Source organism: Mustela putorius, unplaced genomic scaffold, assembly GCF_011764305.1.
Source record: "Mustela putorius furo isolate JIRA1106 unplaced genomic scaffold, ASM1176430v1.1 tig00000224_pilon_pilon_pilon, whole genome shotgun sequence".
NCBI lineage: Eukaryota > Metazoa > Chordata > Mammalia > Carnivora > Mustelidae > Mustela > Mustela putorius.
Window position 1 is genome coordinate 20,016,708 of NW_025421321.1, and position 26,819 is coordinate 20,043,526.

The window sequence follows — 26,819 nt, forward strand, 5'->3', positions numbered from 1 at the left end:
CAAATTATTTAATTGCCATTATTGGTCTGTTAAAAATCTCAAGATTTAAAATATCTATTTTTTAATGAACCTAGTAATCTTTTATTTAAGTCAATACCTCCTCAAATGAACCAAATAATCACTAATTGATTAGCTCATTTACTTCCATAAACCACTGCTCTCTTTAAAGATGTAATAGCTTATAACAAAAGGGATTCTTTTCATTGGAAATTAATGGGTAGTTAACTATTTTCCTTTTATATTAATACTATAAAATGCATAACTTTATTTTTTCTCTTCTAGGTATTGAGCTTGCAAATGCAATAGCAATCTTGCACGTTTTCTCAAAAAACAGAACTTCTTAATATATACCAGTTACTAATTGGTAAAATACATTCTAGGAAAGGTTGATAAGTCTTTCCTTATTTTGGGGTACATCTGGTCTCCCTAGGAACTTAGGCAGCTGTAATCCCATTAGTGATGAAATAAGACTACTAAGAAAAATATCTGATTATTTCAAATTTTATTCCTAGGAACATTTCCAACTCTGATTGTCCCACAATGTCCTCTTATGAATTATTATATGTAAAAGAAATAATCTATAAAGTCCTTTGTGTTTCATTTTCCTATATCAAACCCATCTTAATAACTTGTTTATTATTAAATAAACTATAAACCAAAGGCCATAATAATAAATCATTAGTGAAATATCAGTAACAATTATCAAACGGAGCTGATGGAGATGCGTAAAACTGTCTAAAATTCTAAAGTCACAAGTTTTCATCCAAAGGACTGAATTTTACTATTAACAATCTGATTAATGAAACAAGATAGAGAAAATGAACAGAATGATTATACTATATGAACACACATTCCCACTACAATGTATATTCCATAAGGACAAGGGTTTTTGTTCATTGTTGCTAAAGAATCCCACCACCTCAGACAATGTATGGCACATGTAGAATGATCAATAAATATATATTAATGAACAACCAGTGAGACAGCTCATTTTACTTTGTGGCCAAAGGCAAATCAAAAATAAAGGAGGGATGGTGGGGGAGAGAGATTGAAAAAGAGAGGAAGGAAAGGGAGAAGGAAAGAAAGAAGGAAGTAAGGAGAGGGAGGAAAGGAAGGAAGGAAGGCAGGCACGTAAAATGCAGTACTACACTTATGAATTTACAGACTATCTCTTTAATTGTTTTTAATATCTCTCTTCTCCTAAGATATTTTCTCCTATTTTGTTCTTCCCACTCCTTCCTATTGAAAGTAAAAATCAGAATCTTTTTTTTTTTTCTTTCTCTGGTAAACATACGTCAGTAGATAGGGTGCTGATATGAACAGAATTTACCTTCTACTCTCTTTCTAAATTTGACACTTAGGTCTATCTTAAACACTTGAAATAAAATAAATGTAAAAATAATTGTTGACATTCTTGCTTCTTTAGAGTGCCGTTTCCTAGAAGTTAGGATCATGTATTTGGAAAGGCTTTATATGGCAACTACTAGATATACTCATTCACTATTAAAAACAAAACAATCAATTTAGACCTAGGAGAACACATAATTCTGAAAGACATCACAACAGAATATATACAAAGGCTATAAATGTCATTAGGGATCTAATAGCATTTAATAGTAAGCCTATAGCATTCTAACAGTGTTCTCTGGGGCAGGTAGTTTTTTTTGTTTTGTTTTGTTTTTTTCTTATTCTTCACTGATGCAATACCAGTGCTTGATAGATAGTAGGAAATCACTAATTATACCTTGACTGAATTATTACACTTCAATCTTGTAAAAGTTTGGTATTTAAAAATTCTGTTTTTCAAAATTTTAGATGTAAGACATAAGCTCATTGACGTGAATTCAAGGTGAGGTCAGTTAATCAAATACAATACAAAAAGTCTTCTGATATACTAATAGCACATTTCTCTCATAGACAGTGTGGGGGCCTAGGTATAGTGATTAGTTTCAATTAAAGTTACCAAGGAACAGCTAGTACAAGAACACCATGATGCCCCTTTGCCTTCAGAAAGCAGAAAATAAATCTTCCAGATTAATGGTGTCCTCCTGTAGCAGGAGGTAAAGAGACAGCCATATAACCAGACCCTGGAAATACAAAGCCAAGAAGGCTCTATAAATAAACCTACCTACTAGTAATAATTTATTACTAGTAAAATAAATTTACTAATTTATTATCCCAGCTCAAACCCTATTTAGAACTCCTTACTAATAGAAGCTTCCAAACTTAAGATTTCTTTGCCATGTAAATTTCTTACAGATATATTTGTCTTTGCATAAAAAAGTATAAAAGTTGACTACCTTGGTCATTTCTATGGGTCTCAATTTTATTATTGAGACTGTGTACATGTAATCAAAATTTTTTTCTTATATCAGCCAGAAGAAACCTGAAGGGTAGAATAAAAATTTCCCCCTCAACAATAGTAAAAGAGTAGACCTATCATTCACTATGGGAACCACACGCTTATCAACTCAAAATTCTGAACACTTCAAAATACAACAGAAATTTGTAAGCAATTTCTCTTCAAATTTGTTTTATTTTATGCTGATAATGTGCTGAGACTGAACAAATAAGGCCTTTCAAATACTTCACTAATTTACTTGTTTACTTAACTTAAAAAGTGAAAACACTGTGTAATTAGTAGGCAGTCCCCTCAGCTTGGGCTAGACCAAGGTTATTAATCAAGCTAGCAGCTAACAAACTGATATAAAGCAGCAAATCTCAAATCAACAGTATATAAACATTTCACATTCAAACTGAGCACATTATACTAAGCAAGACTCAAAGAAAACCAGAGCACCGGAGATCAGAAACAATCCCATTTTAGAAACAATCCCATTTTAGAAAAGACACATATGTAGAAAAGCCCACTTTCATAACCACAGTTCCAAAACAAAGGAATGAAATCCACATACTCACCTGGCTAATGGGTTCTTTCGTAGGAGGCTTTCCTCTTCTGGCTGTGCTAGTAGCTAGGGTTGTGGTGGTCTCCATAATTGATGTGGACATCTCTGACTGCATGGCAGTGGCTGTCGACTCAGTTGTCATTGAGGAAGGCACTTCACCAACAAGTCTCACATTTCCCACTATGGCGATGTTGGCATCATTTTCGGCTGCCATATTCAGAACTTTCAAGCCATTGTAGTAAAGCCCAGAGAGCTGGCCCTGGAAGGGCTGGCCCTGCTCTTTCCCGCCAATTATTATAGTTGCTTGGCTATTGAAGATTGTGAGCTGACGCCCTGTAAAAATAATATTACATACATGCAAAAATGTTGATTGTGAACTCTACATTCTACAAAGGATGATAAAACAGATCTTTCATGGGGTGGATAATGATAGCAATAAACTATAAGAGAGGCATTTGACTCATAATTCATTGCTTATAAATGAGGTGTCCATGAAATGCATAATCATTGGCAAATACTTGTAAATTCTCAACTTATTGTAAATGTAGTGCTTTTGCTAAAAGACCAATCAAAGATACGTATTATAAATCAATTTTTAGTGGATCCCTTCTCTCTTTTACCTCAAGATCTTACACTGTTGGTCTCTTAAATCTAAATTGTTAAATTAAAAAAATGTGAGATATCTAACATTTCAAGTATTTGTCATTCTAAAATTACCATTGACAGAAACTAATCTAGAGCAGCTAAATCTAATTGTAAATTTATGATAAAAATTTCATAGTTCATGTAATGGCCACATGTATCTATATGCTATTCTTTAAGAATGTTTATTTTTTTGAAGGCATAGTCCATTGCTATTTGAATTATTCTATTTTTCCGGCAATCACACTGAAAAGAAATGCATGGTTTACACTGAGCATGTCAGAGACAAAAAAAATCCAAAAATATTTTCTGATTGGCTTTCAGCAAGTCTATTAAAACAAAACAAAATGAAAAAAAAAATAGCTTCAGATGTAAAAAGCGGCTTCAGGAATGATACACAAACCGATGGAGAAATTATGGCACATTTCCATCTAACAGCAATCCTCAGCAACAGTACCAATATCATCAAATTGAGTATCCAGTTTTAGCAGATTGCTCTCTGCTCATAAAAAGCATGCACACAACTTTAAGTTCAGTTTTAATTAGGGCTTGTTCTCAAATGCTCTTAGAAGGTTGCAAACGTTAAAGGGACTTCATTTTGACTGGCAATCCATATTGCCCACTATTTAAGATGCCTAGAGTTTAAACCAAGAGTTTTGTTTTGTTTTGTTTTGTTTTGTTTTTCAGGACCATAATAAAGATATCAGAACTACATATATTTTAGTTAATAATTTAGAGGCTGGAACATGTAATATAATCTATGAATGATTTATCATTTTGGGTTAATGCTTGCTGTGAGTACCTTCATAGATTGAGTTAGTGGATTATATTTAACAGTCCCTTTAACCTTAAGTTAACAGGGTAAGATTATTAAACAGCTGGTACGTCTAAAAATGTATAGAAATTATTATACAAGGTATGCAAATATTACTATCTACATTTTACTGTTTTAAATTTGTTTTTAATTTAGTTTTACGGAAAATTTATTTTTTATGTTTATTAGTGTTACAATGAAGTACTACTTGGTTATGTTCAAATTATTTTTTTATTTGAAGTTTTAATCAATGTTTTTTACCTTTGTCGAGTAGCCATTCATCAACTACTCGACCAAGTCGATATGGAATTCGCTGTCTAGCAATCGCCAGGCGCTCGTTATCATTGTTTCCTTTAAAGTTTAAAGAGACATTTCATTGGTTAAAATCTGTAAGGTCAAAGGTTAAAAGTTAATACTTAAAGCTTGAGCTATACAGTTGCCACATGATTTTTTGAAATTTGGAATTTTAAAAAGTTCTACCTAGAACATTTCATGTTTCAGACTTGTCATTCATTCATTTATTTTATTTTAGCAAACAAAATTATTCCTATGTTAATTGAAAATTAGAAATCTGCATTTGAGCTAGGTTATTAAACTTATGTTATAGACAGACCCGAACAACCAATTTAAACAGCATATAATAGCTTTACCAAAAAATGACCGTTGATCTCAGGGTTTTGTCTTTTTGATGTTTCTTATTAACTAGTTAAACATGTTCAGGTGAAACAGGTTTAAGTTTTCAAAATACATTCAACCTCTTATTCCAGATTAGTAATTTATGAACACCAAACTTCATACCATCTTTGGCACACTGAAGCATCTAAAATCGGCCTAGAATACTTTATGTCCTATTCAGAAAATAGAAATTCTTATTCATTTCATTTAATACATTTATCACAATGTCTGAATAGTTCTTGTATATTCCACACAAATCGGTTTATCAATTACTTGGACATCACAAGGGAATATATCTTGCATCATCCAAATATGTTATTACAGGAAAAGGCTTTGACAAAAGTGACTTTATTTTATTGTCCTTCAGTTTCACTTAAAGCTTACATGTTGAAATGTATAACACTTGGGAAAAAATTTTATGTATGTTCTTTTACTCTCAAATATCTGCTTTTATTAAACCATTCTAAATAATATGTGACAGTGTAAGGAACAAACACGAGCCACAACGGTGCTTCCTCCTCACACATTGAAACTAAATGGGAGCCTCGCTTCTTTGAACAAAACATTATCTGATAGAAACACAGTTTAAACTGACCTTGAGAATAGATGAATGTACACCTGATCTATAAAGCACTTAGGAAGATCCCGGCTGCCATCTCAGTGCTCAGCTGCATATAGGACAAGAAGCTTTTCTCGTCTGTGAAAATTAACTAACAAGGAATTTGAGCTAAGACATTTTGGCAAAAGCTCAGAGAACTCAGAGGAGAAAGAAATACTGGAAGTTACTACTGCTGATAAAAGACTGGAGCATTTTGCTCAGAAACGTAATAGATATAAATTTTTCTCAGAATAATTTATAAATACTTTCTTATACTGTTTGTACTGTACACTGTATTTACCACAATAAACCCACGATTATATTAGTCACATACTTCTAGAGAAATAGAAAAGAACTGTCACTTAGGCCTTAACAATTTGTTCTTTGAATGTGTATTTGACTAATAATGTTTCATGCATTAGTCCTTAATTTAAAATGTAAATATGTTGTATTCTTGAAACTAACATATCGTTGTGTGAAACTAGGGGTCATTTTAATATACTGATAATCTGAATAAAACCCCCAAGGATAGGGGCACCTGGGTGGCTCAGTGGGTTAAGCCTCTGCCTTCAGCTCAGGTCATGATCTCAGAGTCCTGGGATTGAGCCCCACATCAGGCTCTCTGCTCAGCCAGGAGTCTGCTTCCCTGCCTCTCTGCCTACTTGCGATCTCTTTATCTCTCTGTCAAATAAATAAAAAATTAAAAAAAAAAAACAACCAAAACCCCAAGGATACAAACAGCTTAAATTCTAAGCCCATGTTTGTTTTAAAAGAGTGCACAATTTGTGTTTTCTTCTGTGTGCTTGCATACAAATTATATTTGGAAAAACACATTAGATATGATATTGGTTATCTTAAGGCTGTGAGATGAATGATGAATATGTGGTTTTGGCTTATATTTATGTGATAAACATGTTTATGTGCATAATTTGATAGCCAAACATGAAATAACTTTTCAAAGACACATACCCTCTGCTCTATTAACGTCTTTGTCCAACAACTCTCCTATCAATTCATACTGTTATAACTCTCCTGATGACTTTATAATTTCAGGTGGTTCCATATGCTGTTGTTCACGCTAGAGTGTTTCCATCATCAGAAATGATTATTTCCTCAGATACCACCCAAATTTAGGCTCCAAATCACCTCTTCCCCAGTTGCTACTATAGCATATTAACAGACCACTCTGTGTCATCTCTGCAATCAATTGTACCTATTCTCCACATGTCAGCTGATATCTAATAATGCCATTTGCCTATTATAACCGTTCTCATTGCCTTTAGGACAAAATCTCATGCCCCTGATGAGATTTGTGAGTGGTTCCAAGATCTGGTCCTTTCCTACTTCCTGTTCCTCATCTCATGCCTGCCCCTGCCTTGCTCTCCTCTGTCCAAACTCATGAGACTTCTTTCAATTTTTCTAAGGCTCTCCTTCTTCCTCTGGGCTTTTGCACTTGTAAGTTCCTTTATTTGAAAGGCTCTTCTTCACTCTCACCCCATTTCCATTTTCCCTTAGCCAAACATGACTCATTAATGGAGTCTTTTCAGCAGAAGCATTTTTCCTCCGAAGGTCTTTCTTGCTGTCCCCAAGTCAGATTAGGACACTTGACTACATGCTTCCCTAGCACCTGATACATGTCCTTTGGAATAGGCACTGGCCTTGTAATTGCATACTCAATAAATATTTTCCCTCTGAAGTCTGAAGTTCAATACAGTCAGATACTGTGTGTGCTGTTACTTACTATATTCTCAGTGCTAGCATGACACCTATCAAATAATCTCCTACGAAGTGTCTGTGGATTGAGGTAGTGAAGGAAATCTTGTTTTTATTTCTGATACCTTCCATGGAACAATTGCCTCATCCTACAGCCTAACAACATTCACAAGAAAATGAAAGCAAATACTTATGCCCAGAGAATAGATCCATCCAGCCGAGCCTCCCTTTAACTTCCCAAAGGAAAATCACATAGTTCATTTATAATTTTATCTCTTTAGTGATGGTCACTTAAACATCCACATAGTCAATTCATTACTTGGTAATAATTATGGTTTCATGCCACAAAATAAATAATCATAGTTAGTATTAGTAGGGGCAGTAGAAAAGACCTAAGTAAGATTGGTGGAGAAAATTGACAGCTTTGTATATTCTTTTTGAATAGCTTTAAAAAAAAGCAAGTAAAAACACATAAAAATATATACACAGATATATACAATTTGCTCTTAAACCTTTGGTACTCACAGAACAATTGATATAATTGATTGACACAATTTAAGCCAACAATAGCTCTTAAAGATCCTTGATGAGACTCAGATAAACCAACATATACACCATATTTCCAAAGAATAACAAAGAGGCCACTTAACAACAGGAAAGTATTGAGTAGGCAGCAGAGATAGGTGTAAAAAGATGTGATAATTTTTTTAAAAAGGTAGCCACATGGATGGTACCATACAATCCCATCCCCCATGAATATCAGATGCCTTCTAGTTCAGAGACCCTTTTTTTTTTTTTTTTTTTTTTTAAACAGAGAGATTTGATTTTGAAATCAAAGGACAGACTTTAGTCTTTGTTGCAGTAATAGATGATGGGAAATCAGAGGGCACTCACTTCAGTTCAATATATTTATTTTAGTTTCCAAAGTCTTTGTTCTTCTACTGAAATAAAAAATTAATGACTTCTCTTGTGACAAAATTATATATAAATACACTATCAAGCAAACAAAGACACATCTAAATAGAGGGCTGTAATGATGATGTCTTTTAACAGATGAGTCCCAAATCCCTTCTACTATTGACTATAAAATAGCTCAGATTGTTTATGTTCACCAGGAATAAGCCTACATTTTGCCTCCACCTCATGATTGTCATTAACAAGCTTCATATGAAAAGTCATTATTGAGGTGTATTATTTTAAGAAATTGCTCAAAATGCATTTTATTGCATTACACATTCATAATGATATGTCATTTACAAAACAACCAGTAATTTGGTATGTTTGTGTTCATTTTTAATCCTTGCAGAGTTTGATATACATCTAAATTTAGCATGTAATATAAAGAACATAAAACAACCAATTTAATTGGGAAAGGTCAAAGATAAATATAATTTCCAATGACCTTTTCTTTCCTTTGGGAAGGACTGGGACCTAATACCAAACATGCTGTGATGTAGAAACACTACATAGTACTTCTGAGCATGGTCAAAGGAAGCAGGCCTATATGGACAGGACAGATTAGAAACAACTGGAATGTGGGGCCTGTGGTGGCACAGTTGGTTAAGCAACTGACTCTTGGTTCTGGCTCAGGTCATGATTTCAGGATCATGGGATTGAGTCCCATGTTGGGCTCTGAGCTCAATGAAGAGTCTGCTAGGGTTTCTCTCTCCCTTTCCCTCTGACCCTCCCTGTGTGTGTGCTCTCTCTCTAAGAATACAAAAATAGATGAATCTTAAAACAAAACCAACCAAACAAACAAACAAACAGTACCTGAATATTCAAATCAAGCCAAAGGTGAATCTTGGGGAGAAGCTATTTTCATTTTCAAGTTTCTTAAACCAGAGGTAAGGATAAAGTAATAATGACCCGCTTATAAAAACCCTATTTATTTTGGAATTATTAAAAGGACACAAGAAGAACTTCAATTTTTAAAAAGCATACAAATCAACTACAGCAATCAACTGAGCATATGTATCAGGTTTATGGTAACAGAACTTCTCATCGAATTGTTAAGACATGCTTTAGTTTCATACTTCCTGTACCTTAATAAAACTAGAATGAGGTTTTCCTTTTATTTTCTTTTTCCTCCAGTTGGTTTTATGTGGGTTAAGTATGTTGGTACCTCCACAGAAAATGTCACCAGTGACATACACATCTCTGTTGAAGTAATTTCCAAGCAACAAAACAGTATGTAAAACCTGTGTTTATTTTCCTTTGAATTGTGAAAGGATTCAGTATTTTTTTAATTAATTAATTATTAACTGTACTATAATTAATACATAACATTAGATTAATTTCAAAATTCAGTATTTTTGACAAAAGACAGGCTTCTTATAACTGGAATAAATTTCTAGGTACAAGTTCTAACTGCAGTGGCCACTTAGGCATAAAGTGCTAACTGTAATGGATATTTCAAACAAGGTTCCAGGGCTGAAAAATAAAAAACAAAATCTGGTTATTCATTTAGAGTGCAACTTTCTTTATTTTGACTGAATCCCAGATAGTTTCATTCTCTTACTAACCAATACTGTTTGGTAACACTATAGAATATTAATTTTGTATGAACCAGTAGACCTCAAAGAACAAGAGTAATTTCAAAGAATCAAGGTAAGCAGCAAGAAGTAATAAAACTCAAATCCTTGACTTGTAGTTAAATTTCATGGTGGGACTCAGAGAATAAAAAGAAATAAAATTGTAATCATAATTTTATGACTATTGGTCAGTAGAGAAAAGCTATATGAACTTTGCTAATATATAGTTTTTCTCCTCTCATTTTCATAAATCTTCACTACTGATATGTAATTTCTCCTTGGAAATAAAAGTGTCAGTTTTCTAAACGACAACGTAATATATTAGAAGAAAAATAAGGAAAAGCTGTGCTATGAACCCCAAATTTGTCCAAAATAGTATGAAAGTAAAAACAGAGTTTTTACTTCAAGAGTCAAAATCAATAAGGCTGTTAGTACCATTAATGTCATATATATGTCACATATAATGTCATATATATATATATTTTTTTTTTCCCCTAATCTTGCTCCTCTTTCATCAATCATGATTTTGTCATTGGAGTAAACATAGGCCAGGGAAGTAAAATGTTTTGTGCTTAAATGTAAGACAATGATGTGTAGCTTGAAGTTGGGCCCACTATGGTGCATATAGATTGGCAGAGAAATTAGTATCAACTTGGGATCCCCCCCCCCTTTTTTTTTTTAATTGCAGAGAACTGATGATTGAGTTGATCTGGGAGAAATTTTGGTAAGTGCCTCACTTCTAACGAACTATATATGAGAGACATTTTAGACTCAATGAATCTTCAGAAATATGCCTAATTTCCAAGAATATGTTTCTTTGTATTTATTTTAGTGATTTCTGGAAAATGAATTGAATTGTAGATTCCCCCAGTAGCGCTTTCCAAAGTCCATCAGTAAATATAACATTTGCTTGTAATGGAAATAACTGTCCTTTAACTAAGGCAAAAATGACAAAGAATTGGATCTCTATAAAAACAGGTGGTAGAGGTTATAGATTTTGTAGTCATGAGGTCACAGGCCTTCCAGAGTATGCCTGATCCATGGCTAATATAAAGCAGTGATAGATTTGGATTGTCACCAAGACTTTTAAGACCTTATGGAATTATAAACACATACTACCAGCTTCTAAAACTGCTTCTTTTCTGACACTCAGCAAACAAACTAGTAAGCCTACAACTAAGTTTCTTGCACTTTGGAAAACCCACTTTTTAAGAATGAAAGTGGTCTATAGGTAAAGGAATTAAAGAAAATACTACCAGAAAAGGGGGTAATAATGTATTGAGTGGCTTTTGTGCTTTACTGTGCTACTGACTTTTTATATAGGTCATCTCTCATTTAGTCCTCATATTAATCCTGGACCATAAGTATCTTTTATTTTATAGATTTAAAAAATGAGTCTCAAATAGATGATATAACTAGGACAGTGTCATACAAAATAGATGGAGGAATCATGTGAACCCAGGAATATTTGACTCCTAAGCTACTCCCTACAATAGTTATTTTTTTTTTTAAGAAAAAAGTTTCAAACATCCTGAGATATAAAGCCCCAACATCTTCCCTTTAATCCTTATTGCACTCTCTTATATAATGGAAAATATCATGGTCTTGTTTTTAAAGGTTCTGTTTTGTTAAGTTTGGGGTGAGATTCTCCTCTTGGGCACATAAAATCAGTAATCATTCCAAATCCTTGAGGATTTATCAGGAATCTCTTTTTATCACCTCTATTTTATAGAGTAAGGTAGTGAAGATCTGTTACAGTAGAGATCCCAGTGAGGAATAGCATTTTATTTTCTTCTTTTTACAGTGATGCCCTGCCATGCAAGCCAACTGAGACATAAAATACTCTAGGCATTCCTTATATTAACCTCTTACTGTAAGACAAGTCCAAAACATAATAACCTACCAAGTTCACAGGTCTTTGTGATGCTATCTTCTCCAGACACAAGTTGTTAAAGGACAAAGGGTCCTAGTCATGAGTGAGAAGACTACTGCATTTTGTTGGCTTGTGGGAAGAGGGATGGGACTGCGCAACATATTAAAGTGAATTCTGCTTGGACCTCACATTCCCTCCCTTTTTTTTTCTTCCTTGCTCATCTTTTATCTCTGCTCTTCCCTTTATACATCTCCAGGGACCCAATGCTTAAATGCCATTCATCAATAACCCAATGTGTACATCCATTCCTAGACATATCTCATGCACCCAAAAGACTGCACCTTCCTTCTCTAGTTCAGTAGTTAAATCCCTTGTTTCTTTAGTATAGCTTAGGTAGACATTAGGAAAGCAATCTAACTCAATGAAGTCAATACATAAGAACCAACAGTGTACTCCAAAAGTACTGTGTTGAGCATACATCAATACATCTTATAGATCCTATTATTAAAGAGCCTACACTTTGTCTGGGGAGTCATGGGGCAAAATGAAGGAAGTTAAGTGGAAGTTCAGGATAATAGATAACTTCTCATAAGTATATAACTAACCACTATATGAACTGTACGTGCCACAGCAGTTCAGAGAGGACAATAGACGACAGAAAAACAGAAGGTATGACAGAACACAAAGGATTTTACCTAGATAACAAACAACCTAAATTTTATTGAAATAGTAGCCAGATAAAAATGTGTTCTACTATGTATATTAATCCCCAAAAGGATTGATTATTAATTATCTTTTTCAATTTTGTGAAGCAGTATACTGATTATTGATTATCCTTTTCAATTTTGTAAAGCAGTATATTGATTATTGATTATCCTTTTCAATTTTGTAAAGCAGTATACCTGCAGATATATTTTTTAAGTAAATATATTCTCCAGTAGAATATATTTAGTCTCAAACTAATTGTAAATATAAATATAAATAATTAAAATATTTATGCTATGTGAAGTGAACCATTAATACACACAATGTTAAAACTACTAAATAAAATATGGTGAAAGTTGACAAGAATTTGAGGGCAATATGCAAAAATGAAAATATTTGAGTTAGGATGGAGGGATTATGGATGATCTTTTAAAATTTTGATTGCGTATTTAAACTATGTTTGTAGACACTTCAGTTTTGCTCCCATCTTCTAAAAAAAAAAGTGGAATTTTCTATAAGTTAAATGTAGCATCTGAATGCAATGCTATACAAAGAGAGAGTGGAACAACCCAGACACATTTTCAGTCAGCCCACTTAAGCATCTGGAGAGAGCACAGACCACTGCAGTAGAGCAATGTCTATTTATGACTAATGCTTCCTATGTTACCCAAGCTCCTTGTGTGAAACAGTAGGCCTTTAGATCCAGTTAAACAATATCTTCCTATGAGACTATTAAGATACTGGGCACGAAAGCCACAGGCTACCTACTGCAGAGTTTAACAGTTCTTTGGGGAAGAAGTTAGAAGCTTACTGCACACCTAACTGGGTTAAGAAATTTCTCCCTTCATGTCCCCCTGTTATATGGAATTACATAAAGATATCTAGTATACCTTTATACAACAATTTGTAGAAGCCCTTGTTCGTCTATGCCACTTACATTCAAACATTTTAATTTGGATATTGTTTCATCAGGAGAGGTAACCTTGTGATCTTTGGATCTCACTGCCTATGTGGAATGAATAGTGATTTACATGTTCTTCCCTAAGCCTTCCCATGTTGTTTTCTAATGCAAAGAGACTAAAATATCATATAAAAAACTAGTAACAAGAAATAAAAGCAACAGGGACAAGCAGATAACAGAATACAGAATGTACTCTGATAAGTTAAAGGTCATACTCTGTTATCACGGATACTGAAGAGCTCTTTTGTACTAGCTGTGTAGCATTTAAGAGAGAAGAATGGTTTAACAGCTACAAAAACAGAGAAGGCCACTGATAGATATCACTCTGTGGTGAGAAAAAGGAAAATGAAATGTAAGAATAGCTCCACACTACCTTAAAAATGGCATTTTGCCATTTTCCCAGATAGGAGAATCTTAAGTACCTTCTAAATCATGTCAAAACATTTAAGCTTATCCACCCTAATAAGAGCTTACATGTATATTTAAGCCTCCTTTTCCCAGTCCTTGATTTCTGAGAATCAGAGTATTATGTGGTATAGCTCAATTTTCTACTTTCTCACACCAACCCTGACTTTTAATCTGTTCTTCTTAATATTTAGACGGTTCTAAGGAAGAGGAAATAAGGAAATGTCTCATCTGTCATCTACTATGGATTAGAAATTATACTGAGACAGTTTCTTAATCTTTGGTAAAGAGAAGTCTGATACTATTGCATCCTAATCTCATTTTAAGGGACCAATCTCTCTCCTTCACTTGTAATCAGAATGCAGGAAGATTTTTTTTTTTTTTCCCAATTAGAAAGACGGGGTTTGCCAACTGTATACAAATTGTTTCAGATAACATGTCCTGGAAGTACCAAGGCCAGGCTAGAATGGCCAGTCCTCCTCAATCTTATAAAATGTACAAACTCTTAAATAAAATAACTATTATTTTTGTAGACAGATTAAATACTATAGATATGAACTTAAAACCCTAGAATGACTTACCCCCAATAAAAATGTATTTTATATATCAGCAATGATTTCATTTTTTTCTCTTTTTTATAGACATTTATTTGTTTCTTTTTTTTATTTATTTCAGAGAGATGGGGAGAAGGACAGAGGGAGAGTCTTCAGCAGACTCTGTGCTGAGTGTGGAACCTGACGGGGGCTCAATCTCACAACCTTGAGATCACAACCTGATCCAAAACCAAGAGTCAGATGCTAATTGAGTGTGCCACAGAGGCGCCCCTCTGTGCTTTCTTTCAAGTAAACCCATGTGGTCAGACTCGTTGTGGAAGAAGAATCCTCAATGGCTAAGGATACTGGGCTCTATATCCTGGCTTTCCTCGTGTTTAGCTTTTTAACAGGGGACCAGGAACACAACATTTTTGAACTTCAGTTTTCTCATCTGTAAAATAGGTATTTGTAAGAATAATCAACATAATAAAGTATATGTAAATCTCTTAGCAAAAGCACATGGCACAAGGTAGGCTCTAAGTAAATACAGGTGATATATTGTGATTGTGTCATTATTTGTTGTCTGGTCTAATCTACCTAATAGGATGTATGTATGTATCTAAGAATATAGAGATTGCAGAAATTGTTTCTCACTCATCTGACATCAGAGAGGTGGTAAGAAAAACAAATAAATTTTCCTTTCTTAAGACAAATAAAGGAACTACGCTTATTTTAAGTGTGTCCTCAACCTCACAGATGCTTTGTCAAAAAAACACTGCATTTTCTCCCAAGCAATGTCAAACCTCTGAGAACCTGTTCTCAGAGGTTTATGCATGGCTACCTGTAAGCCAGTAGGAACACCCGAAGGGAGGTCATTAACTTTAGGAGGCCACACAACAAGAAAAAGCCAAAGTACCTGCCCTAAGAGAAAATGGAATTCAGGAGACCACGATCTATTCTGTGCAGCAGTGTAGTGACAAAGTTACTCCCAGAAAAGGAAAACCTTAGAGATCACTGAGGTCTCCAAATGATATTTTAATCTGTACATTAATGCCTCAAAGAGATGCATTTCAAAAAGAATGCCTCTGACTCCTCTTTTTCTCCCCCTAAGGCTTGTGGTAAAAACAGGCTGTAGAAATTATGAACAGAAGTGGATACTGAGTGGCCGAAAACAAGACAAGCCCCCCGATATGTAAGATGCGATTAGTGGACTGTGTGGCCTCTTACGTGGTCACCAATGCTAAGGACCAAGGATCCTAAGTTAAAGGTAGGGTTGTCAAGAAGACACACTTCAAGCCGTCTTGTTGACATGTGCTGTCTGTGGAATTTTTTTTTTAATAGGGGAATTAATTTTAGACCCATTGAAAAACAAGATATGATCAATGTTTTCTAACTCTGCAAATAACTTTAAGAGACTGAAATTTTTGATTTGGCACATTCTTTTTTTTTCTTCCTCTTCTTCTTCTTTTTTTTTTTTTTTTTTTGTTGTTGTTGTTGTTGTTGTTAACTATCTCATAGTGCTTTGACAAAGTTATGAAGACTTTGAGTTGTCATCTGTGGAGATCTATAATTAAGCCATTACAATTTACTGATAGGTTTTATATTGCAAATTTGTCTTCCTTCTTTCAGCTATACACACACACACACACTTTTTACCAGGCAGACATTCCTCTGGCTTCTCATTCTACCCACCCACTGAAGCATATCACTCCTCTGACAGCCATTTCAAGAGAAGAAAGGCAAGCACAGGTTGGGTTTTAGGAGATTTCGATTTTATAAAAAGTAGTCAAGAGGATGGAGAAGTGCATTATGATGCTTGGAAAGAGATTTGTCTCCTCTTCATTTTAAGTTCTTTTTACTAAAGCGACAAGAGAGGACAATATCAAGAGGCAATGTGACTTTTTTTCCCCCAAATCTATAACTTCTTTTTGCAAACCACTTTTGTCCAAAATTTATTCAAGTAAAATCTTTTCTTGAGTTACTCAAACACCTGTGATCTGGGAAACTATACTGTGGGGGACATTCCTGGTTCAGGAAACAGCCTCATAAAAGTTTCCATCCAATCAAGTCTGACAAGATCAGAGTGGAAAATCTGCAGGTGGCCTAAGTGTAGCTTCCAGTCTGGATGGAGATCACCGAGTAAGACCCAGATATCCTAAAGAATGCAGCAGATACACTGGAGAAATAGTACACTGCATCTCTCAGAATGAGACTGTGTGTGAAGGTATTCACTGCTATCAGTATTTCCCCTAAACTTAAGCCACCTGTGACTTCTAGTAGATCCCTAAATATAGAACAGAAAGGAGAGAAGGATAAAAAACCTACAAGTATGTCTTAACCAAGTTTAAGCTGATACTCCACTAGTAAGGGTAACTGAAATTTATCCCCTTATATGTTGTTCTTGTTGTTGTTGCTGTTCTTCTTCCTTTTTTTTTTAAAGCTGTGTCATTTTCAAGGAAAGGGCTAAATTAGTTGGGTCATACAACTCTGGTCTAATTAATACTTCATTTAACATTTTTCCTGAAGTCTTCAAAGTACAGCCGGCCTTGTGTTGACTTCAGGGGAAATAAACAGTTTATGGACATCTTCTACAAGGACCCTTCTATTACCTGAAAACTGTTATGGGCAGAATTGTACCTCCCATTCCCTGAAATTCATGTGGTGAAGCCTTAACTCAGTACAGCAAAATGCAACTATATTTGGAGAGAGGGCCTTTGAAGAGGTGATATAGTTAAACCAATACCCTGTAATCTAGACACACACAGAAAGACACCAGGGGCAGGTGACCAGAGTGAAAAGACTGTGAAAACACAGAGATGGTGGCCATCTGCAAGCCAAAAAGTGAGGCCACCAGAGAAATCAAGGCTGCCAACACCTCAAGACTTCCAGTCTACAGGACCATGATAGAATCACTTGCTCTTTAAGTCATCAAGACTGTGGTATTTTGCTATGAAGCCCCTAGCAAACTAAAATAGAGATCATTTAAAACTATTTAAAAATATGTATTGTTGGCCTAATCACAGACCTTGGATACCAAGCAGATGTGACAGCATTTTGCCACAATGGTTAAAAGGTCTGGATATGAATACTCCTGGGTTTACATTTTAACAAAGTACCAACTTACTGTCAAAATTATACCCATTTTAGGGGTGCTTGGGTGGCCCAGTCAGTTAAGCATATGCCTTTGGCTCGGGTCATGATCCCAGGGTCACGGGATCGAGCCCTGCATTAGGCTCCCTGCTTGGCGGGAAGCCTGATTCTCCCTCTCCCACTCCCCCTTGCTTATGTTCCCTCCCTTGCTGTTTCTCTCTTTGTCAAAAAAATAAAATCTTTTTAAAAAAATCATACCCATTTTAATTACAAAATTTGATTGAAGAAAGCATTTTTTTCCTTCTCTGGATTAGCTTTTAAATCATAATATTCTGCAACACAACTCTGGTATTCACACAGTTATAGAATGAACTCTACCAGTGTACAGTTTGCATTATTTAAGGTATAAGTTAATGATGAAGTTGGTTTCAGCACAAAAAATATCAGCACAATATATACTTACATATATACCTATATTTATAAGTAGGTCTAGGTATACACATAGTTCCATTATGTCTATAGTACAACTTTTGCAAAAGGAATTACTTAACATATCATATCCTTAAAAGGAATTTCTTAAACAAACAAACAAAAAAAGATCCCATTTTACTTTGTGATCTCCTGTAGCTTCATTAACACAGATGACTGGAGTACTATTTAAAATATAATGTTATTTTTAAGTTGTTAATTTATTTTAAAAGTTTCCACAAAAGAAACCCCCCCACAAAATACCACATAAAATAAATTCCGACTTAGGTAATGATTACATAAGGTGAGATTTTTTTTTTTTTTACTAAAATATACTGATGTTTTCTTCAATTTAATAACTATTGCGAGATCACAGAAAGTTTATTGTGCCCACTTCCAAATCTCTGAAAACAAATTCTAAGTCCCAAAGGAAAAGCCTATATTATTTACGTACATTTCTAATCTTAAATTTGCCTGAGGAATCTTGTTCAACAAACACACACAAAAAATGATTTTTGTGAGACCATAATTAGTTTGGGGGGGACTTGCTAAATGGCCATGCCAACAAACAATAACTACAAAAATATCAACTTTCATTGTTAACTTCAAGTATTTATCATCTACCCAAAACTAAGTGAGTGTCTTACTCTGTTCTCTTTTTCTTTTGGGGGTGAGAGACTCCACGGAAAATACCCAGGACAGTAGAAGGTCTAGCAAATGGAGGACTGTACCATTTAGTGCCAAAACAAAAAGACCTGAGCTTTATATAAATGTAATAAAGTAAAGGTACCTTATATTTCACAAGAAATTAAATATACCTTCACCATTGCCACCCATATGACCAGACTTCAATAAACGTTTTGGCCTCAACTTATTGGGGGAAATGTTTGATAGAAGTAGGTGGAAAAGCTTTGTCTTTGCCCTTGGCGCTTCTCTTCTGATGTTCCTGGAGCCTGCGCCCTGAGAGAGAGGCCAACCTTCGCTCAACACCAGTGTCTCTACCTCCACCTTTCAAGCTATAGTCCAAAAAATACCTGCACTGCTCTGTCACCTCCTACCTTAGCTCTGGACATTCATTCTTGACCCCTCTAGTTTTATACGCTGCACTTTATTCAGAGGGGTTACTGAAATGTGTTTTCACCAATAAACTGTAAACTCTAGGAGAGCAGAGATTGTGTATGTTTTGGATCACCACTATATTCCCAGCAGAAACCCAGGCATACTGGAGGTCTTAAATAAGTATTTTTAAAGAATTACTAAACAAATTAACAAACTGTACCTCTTACATGCTTATTTCTTCCACTACCCTTTGTGTTTTGCCTTGCCATACTGAATCTCTTTACTCCGGAATATTTTTTGGGTTGGCTTATTTCACACTCCCAGCTTCTTCTTCATGATTCAGACTTATTGATTCTATCTTCCATTCTCTCCCAATCCTGATTTTTGCAGGTGAAAATAAGTAGCCACATGACTGGACTCTCAATAAGAGAGGAAAATAGAAGCAATTCTACAGAGAGATTTATATATGGAGTCAATTTCCTTCATGAAATTTGATACAGTTTGATTCTGCTTTTTGTGGGAATATACAACAGTTCTAGTGGATGAGAAAACTGGGATCAAAAAAGGTCATAGGACCACTAATCTTTTTTAGGAAGTCCTTGGGCATTCTGATTAAAAACCCCACATACAGGCCCTTAGACATCAAGGAGTACAGGATTATGTTACGATTCCAATCAAAAAGTACATAAACATGACAAAAAAGAAGGTATATCTTATAATAAGCTGGTATTTAATAGAGTTTATGCCAAAAAAGTTCTATGCAATACATGCTTTTTCTTTAGCTGGCATAGAGAAGTATGGATAGGGTCCCAGAACTGCCTTCAATTACATGCATAACCCTAGGTACTTAATCTGACTGGTCTTGGATTAGTCAAGCAAACAAATACATTAGCAAAAAAGCAAATAAAAATAATAAATAAATTAAAAAATTCCAGAAGATTTTATGTTGCCATGTTATTTGATGACTAAGAAATTTCACCTCATGACTAAGATAAGGGACTACAACATAGCATACTATCAAGAATAGACAGCTTTTTAAACATTTTACATTGCCACAATAATTTAGGTGAAAGTCGTAGTACAAGTAGATGACATATTCCTCACCAAAAACATTAGAGTCGCCTTTTAATAGCCCCAAGAGAAAAAGCTTCCAGTTTGAAATTTGTGACATCTTGGGTTCCTAAATACAGAAAATATAAGACTATTAAGATTTATGGAAAGAAATAATCAAGTCGGGGCATCTGGGTGGCTCAGTGGGTTAAGCTGCTGCCTTCGGCTCAGGTCATGATCTCAGGGTCCTGGGATCAAGTCCCGCATCGGGCTCTCTGCTCAGCAGGGAGCCTGCTCCCTCCTCTCTCTCTGCCTGCTTGTGATCTCTCTCTGTCAAATAAATAAATAAAATCTTAAAAAAAAAAAAAAGAAAGAATCAAGTCTATTTGATTTTTATGGGAGTTAGAAAATCCTAAGTTCAAATCTCAGTTATGTACTCAAGGACATGTTATTGAGTTTTAAGTATATTGAATGCTCAAGGACATGTTATATTCTTTTCAAGTATTAACACATCTGTAAGATGGAGATAGTTTATGAGATTTTTTTTAGAATAAGATGTAATTTGTATAAAGTACCTTGAACAGTTTCTGGTACATAATTGGTATTAAATAAATAATGGCTACTATTGTTTTTATAGAGTACACAGTATTAAAGACCTGTAGAAAAAGAAAAAGAAAAAGACTTTAGCGAGAACCTGGTCCAATGCCCAACTGATGAAAGATGGGTTGGATAACCTTGACAAATTAGTCCCTCGAGCTCTACAGAGTTAGAAGGCAATTGCAAAGTTACCATAACTCAGTGAAAGTTGAAATAAAATATCCCATAAAAGTATTGTTGTTCAGAATTACTTCCCCTTTAAAGAAAATAAATAAGTAAAGAACATTATCACACATTATGGGCAAATACAATGGACCTTCTTGTTTTGATTTGTTTTGGTTTGGCTCTAGAGTGAAATACTCTAATTGTATTTAATCATTACATTTACTTTTTAAAGTTAACAGTTTCTAGATATATTCAATACAAACTCATAGTAAGGATCAAAGTATGAAATTGAAATGATAGATACAGAAAAAACAAATCAAAAGACCAGTAATCTTTGGTTTCCTATTGCAAGGGCAAGAAATTGGTAACATAATACTAGAAAAATATAAATCAGGAAAATCAGATTTTTAAAAAAACTCTCTATATAAGAGCAAAAAAAATTAAAATTTGAAAAATAAAATTTCAAAATGTGAAATATCAGAACTGAAAGAAAGCCAATGAACCCTAATATACATCTTTCTTCACCCATATAAATTCTATTCTTGTATCGCCCACGTTAGGAAGCCACTGAAGTACTGAAGGGCATGAAGAGAAATGAGAAAAGCGATTTCAGAAATATAAACATCTTGGCTATATACCAAATGGATTATAATAATGAGGGCTGAAGATGAATATAGATGGTTTTCAGTTGAGAACAAGGGTCCCAAATGTGATAAAGGCCTTATATCACTAAAATAATGCCAGCATGGATAGAACATGATGGAAAAGGGGAAATCCAAAGGAAGAATTAGTGGATTGGCACCTGCCATTGGACCCAGTGACTGATCTGATGGGATAAGTAAAAGATTTTGATTGATGGGGGTAATAAGATGAATTATGTTATTAATGACATAAGTTAGGAATTTAAGAGGATAAGGTGGTTTTGGAAGCTATAATTTAGTTAGAGTAAGAATTCAGCTACAATCAGAAATATACATCTTTGTAGAAATGAAACTCCATTGTGGTGATCACTACCTATTCATCCAGATTTTATTAAAATTTAATGGGTACATCCCAATAGCACCAGTTACCTCAGTGCTTATTTTACCTTATAATCACAGACTTCTCTTGAGAGTCCAGGGGAACTAGAACAGGAAATCTGAAGAATGTTCCTAACTCTGAGGTCACCTGGGTGGTTCCTTAGTTAAATGTCTGCCTTCAGCTCAGGTTATGATCCCAGAGCCCTGGGATCATTGGGCTCCCCCTTATCCGGGATCCTGCTTCTCCCCCCATCCCCTGCCTCTCTCTCACTTCTCAATTGTCCCCTCTCTCTTTCTCAAATAAATAAAATCATAAAGAAAAGAATGCTCCTAACTCTCTTTCTAACTCTTGATACTCCCAAATAAAACATCCTTTTGTCATGGCATAGATATCCCTTAGAAAGCCACAAACTCTGGAAGAAAGTACTTTTGGTCTCTCCTTCCTTAATTACTCACTCAGATTTAATTAGTATAGTAGTATAAAGTTACCATGAACACTTCAAGATAGGGAATAAGACCATCTTTTGGTGCTCTTTTGGAATCTTTGACCACTTCAGCTCTTGGGTTCATTTTCTTTCCAGACTAGAATGGACTCATCATCAATACATGCCCATTTATCCTTTCAAGGACAGACTTAGACTTTACCTCTTTTGAGGACTAAACACATTTCTTTTCCTCTTTTTCATATCTCTTCCAGGTCTCATACTCATATATTGTGCTATGTAATGCTGTATTTCCCATAAAATTCGTATCTCTCTGAGTTACCTTCCCCCCTCAGTTATTCCTCAAACTCTTGCAGGACAAAAGACTGTTTTTGGCTTTCCTGTGGTTCCCCACCACCTCCAGCAAGCATACCATGGAACAACCATGCAGTGAGTTGGAATGAATATTCATTGGTGGATCAAAGGAGTATCCAAGACTTTTGGCCTCCATGGGGGCTTAAGGTAAAATGTGTGAAAAGAAATAGCTGGGTCTAAAACTTGGGTTTATTGTTAGCACTTTAAAGAACTTAACCAATCCTCTGATGCTTTCTTTCCATTCCAGTTGCTTACCTGTTCTCAACGCTTTCTAATTCAGTATAAAAAAATGAATATTTGAGAAAAATATCTTCAGGCAGAAAGTGATAGAAGAAACTTGAACTGAAATTAAACATAATTTAAAATATGTGAAACTTGGTTAAGAGGAAATTAAGCACAAGATTTACAAGTGACTGAGAATATACTGATGTTTTAAAATATTTTAGGAGATAAAAAAGTAATGATTTCAAATGTGCTTAAAATTATTTTTTTTTAGCTCAGCCCGTCATTTTCTAATTAATATCTTCAGCTTTCCCACCTGAATAGGAATAAACCCAGCCACCTAGTATAATGACTAACAAGTTCATTCTATTTTCCCGCTTAGTATATGACTAACAGGTTCATTCTAGTTTCTCCAGTTAAGAGACAAGCAATAGTCTCAGGGCAGCTTATAGGTGAAGTGACAAGTTCACCCAGGATAGGGCTGGCATGTGCCTATTATATAGTAGTAACTATTGCTATTGCTTCTTTTCTCTCTCAGAATTGTGTGTTCAAATGATAATTTTTATGATCTCCTAATTATAGGGTGCCATCATGGAGAATTGAGAAAGGAGATTCCCTTTACAGTTAACACTGAAATAAAAGGTTGGGTAAGCCCAAAGTGCTTGGTAGAAAGAAAAAAAATAGCTCTTTCTTCAGGGGACAATCCTTCAGGGGATTCCAGCTTGTGCTCATTTCCTCTAATGGGATATTAGTGCAGTCCATATAGTCACCCAAGTTGCATAACTATATGCAGTGGCCTGTTTAACAGCCAGCTTGGTCTCTCTAATGCTCACTTAGTAAAATTCAAAGGAGTCTCCGATATCCAATCCAAATTCCAGTACTCTGTAAAGTCTTTTCTGATTACCACATACTACCCCTTTCCTAAATTTACACAAAACACATTTTCTCTCACTCATTTGATGTTAACCCTGTCCTTCCTAGTGATGTCTCTGTATTGTCTTGGCTCAGGATGAGTTTGGTGGGGGGAAGAAGGGTGTGTGGCAATTATAGCTCTAAAACCCTCTGGAAAGATTTATTTCCACGTGTGTGAACCCAAGTCTGACACCCAAGACAGGAATTTGTTCTCAGACAGAAATACAGACTAAAATGGGAGGGTTAGTACCTACTGCAATTATAGGATTGCAAAACTGGACTGCTATGATTAATGAGAATGGAGGTAACATGTATTGAGTGCTTCCTAATTACCAGGTTTTTACAAGTTATATAACATTTTGAAACTAAAACGTAACTCACTGAACATTCAAACACCCTCTGAGGTAAGTACTATCATTAATGCATTTAGCAGCTGAGAAAATCTAAGCACAAAGAGAGTAAAGAATTCGGTGAAAGGACTTACGTCTACAATGTGTTGTAACTAAGTTTCAAATCCAAGCAGTCTGACTCCTGAACCTTCTTCCTTAAGATCCACACTATCCCACTTCTAACCCTGCATTAAGTTTGCAGCATATGTGTGAAGTTTGCTCATTTGACATGTGGTCTCTATCTCCTATTGCACTTTGGTGTTTAAGAGGGGTATACAAATTGGATTTGGCACTCACTTCTACACCTCAATAAACGATAACCAGAAAACAAAAACAAAAACAAAAGAATGACAAGCAATAGGGGAGGGCATCATTATGAGCATGCTATAAATCTCAAGGGACCCTTAAATAGCCCTCAGAGATGTGAAAAAAACGAGTAATACCCATTGGTAGCAGGACCTCAGCACAACAAAGTTTTAGGGAGGTGCAACATGGTGGGAACCAAGAATAATTTTTTTTTTTTTTCTTAGAAGGAGTAAGAATAAATAGTGTAGGCAATGTTGCATAGCACTTTAGAGTACTGGAGTGAGCTTTGGGATCTGTGAGCTTGGCAAGTAACCTGATCACTCTTTGTTTACCATTTATCAAAAGGAAATAATATTAGTTGACTTACAAAGATTTTGTGAGTGCTAATGAGAAAATGTATATAAAAGAATCTACACAGTTCCCTGTACAGAATATGCCTGTCTAGCTTACTCTTGCTGATACTAAATCATACAAAAGGCAGGGATTTAAATCATCTCTGTGCATGTCTGGGATTCTGGGTAAATTGTTACCTCTTTACCCCAATCCTTGTGCAAGACCAATTTCCTTACTGAGTCAACTCTAGGGATTTATCCTTCTGTTTGGACTGACTTCCATAAAGAAGAGGCCTCATCTGGGTGCCTGGGTGGCTCAGTGGGTTAAAGCCTCTGCCTTTGGCACAGGTAATGATCCCAGGGTCCTGGGATTGAGCCCCGCATTGGGCTCTCTGCTCAGCAGGGAGCCTGCTTCCTCCTCTCTCTCTGCTGCTTCTCTGCCTACTTGTGATCTCTGTCTGTTAAATAAGTAAATAAACTCTTTAAAAAAAAAAAAGAACAGGCCTCATCTATTGATCTCCAGGCCTCGTTTCCTTTCTATGACTGTGACCATCCTGCCCCCCTTTTCAGCAAAGCAAACTTTGGCATTTAAAAAAAAAAAAAGCTTCTTTTTGTTTGTTTCTCTGCTAACTGGAAAAGACACTCCGTTCCAACTCCTCTGCCAAACTGAGCTATAAAAATAACCAATGAGAAAGCTTAAGACTCTACATGGACTTTTAAAATGCTCCAGCAAAGGTGACCCTGGAAAATTATTATGGCATACTATCATGTAGTTGACACTATCTAGAAAAATGAAGCTTGATGTTCCTCTATTCTGTCCAGTTTTATATCTCATAAATTCAGCTAAAATACTTCATTGGAAATGCATATGGTAATATCTAGACAGACTTATGGTAGGTATATTCTCTTTTGGACTATGAATAGATATTTTAAATATTCAGGCCACCAGTAGAGATAATATGCCCAAGATGAAAAATTACTTCAATAATACTTAACATGAGGGAAGTTAGTCTTAAATTTTCAAGAGAGGTAGAAACCTCAGCTGCTTTTTAGTACAGTCAAATTCAAAAGGCTAAAAACAAAACAGACTTTAAAATGTTTAAGATGAAAGTCTTTCTTTGACAAATATTCAACTCATGAGGCTAAATCTGACACAAAATATTCATCATCATAATTTAAATTTTAACATATGGCCTATTTAAAGGCTTCGTACTTCAAAAGACTTTCACATTTATTATGTGATTCTATCTTAATTAAGAACTAATTAAATATTAGATTAGGTTACACCTTTGGATTGTTACAGAAATTGGGTTTATATTTCTTAGGAATAAATGTGCTTTTCTAATAATCAAATAAACATGTCAATGCATAATTTATCACAACAATTACATCTGACTTGCCAGTTCTACAAAGACATGAAGTTTTATTATTTAAAATCTTCTTTTTTTTCCTGGAATAAGCTTATATAGAATTGAGTAAAAGGTGTTTTTGGATAGAAAAAATTTATAAAATTTTTGCTAAAATGTGTTAATTTACAAAAAGTTAAAAAGATGGTAGTATGAGCTTCAAGTATCTTTCACTCACCTTCCCCCACTGTTACCAACATAACTAACCATTGAACAATTACCAAAACCAAGAAATTGACATTTGTATATACTATTAACTGAAGTACAGACTCTATGAGGTTTTAACAGTTTTAAAATAATGTGCTTTTGTTATTTCAGAATCCCGTCCGGATTCCCACGTCACAAGGGCCGGAGTGGGGGTGGTAGGAGTGCCACTCTCTCTCTGGTTTAGGTTTTTGGCCTTTTTCTTCTTTATTTTTTAAAAGTCTGTGACAGTTGCATTTTTTCCCCCCTGACCAACCCCAACCCAGGATCTTGTTTTTTCTGGGGAGTCCTTAGAGCCCCTAACCGCCCCACACTCTTCACTTTCCTTCCCACCCGTTCCCCCTCTGTACTTCCAACAGTGTTTCACACTTGATGATGTGTCATTCACGCTCTTAATCCCCGTCACCCCTAACTAGGTCTGGTGCGGGGGGGGGGGGGGGGGGGGGG

General features: G+C 35.1%; 1 protein-coding gene across 28 annotated transcripts in view; it reads right to left on the reverse strand.

The window, feature by feature from the left end:
* NRXN1 (neurexin 1) overlaps positions 1-26,819 on the reverse strand; it is a 1,166,360-nt gene that overhangs the window by 136,477 nt on the left and 1,003,064 nt on the right. For 17 of the 28 annotated variants that reach the window (XM_004752835.2, XM_004752837.2, XM_004752839.2 and 14 more), the window contains 2 exons: positions 4,624-4,713; positions 2,920-3,239 (listed from right to left, as the gene is read on the reverse strand). In XM_004752835.2, the coding sequence (XP_004752892.1) occupies positions 2,920-3,239; positions 4,624-4,713 (410 nt within the window). The remainder of the gene's footprint in view (positions 1-2,919; positions 3,240-4,623; positions 4,714-26,819) is intronic. The other 11 variants (XM_045077824.1, XM_045077822.1, XM_004752843.2 and 8 more) reach the window with 1 other exon arrangement.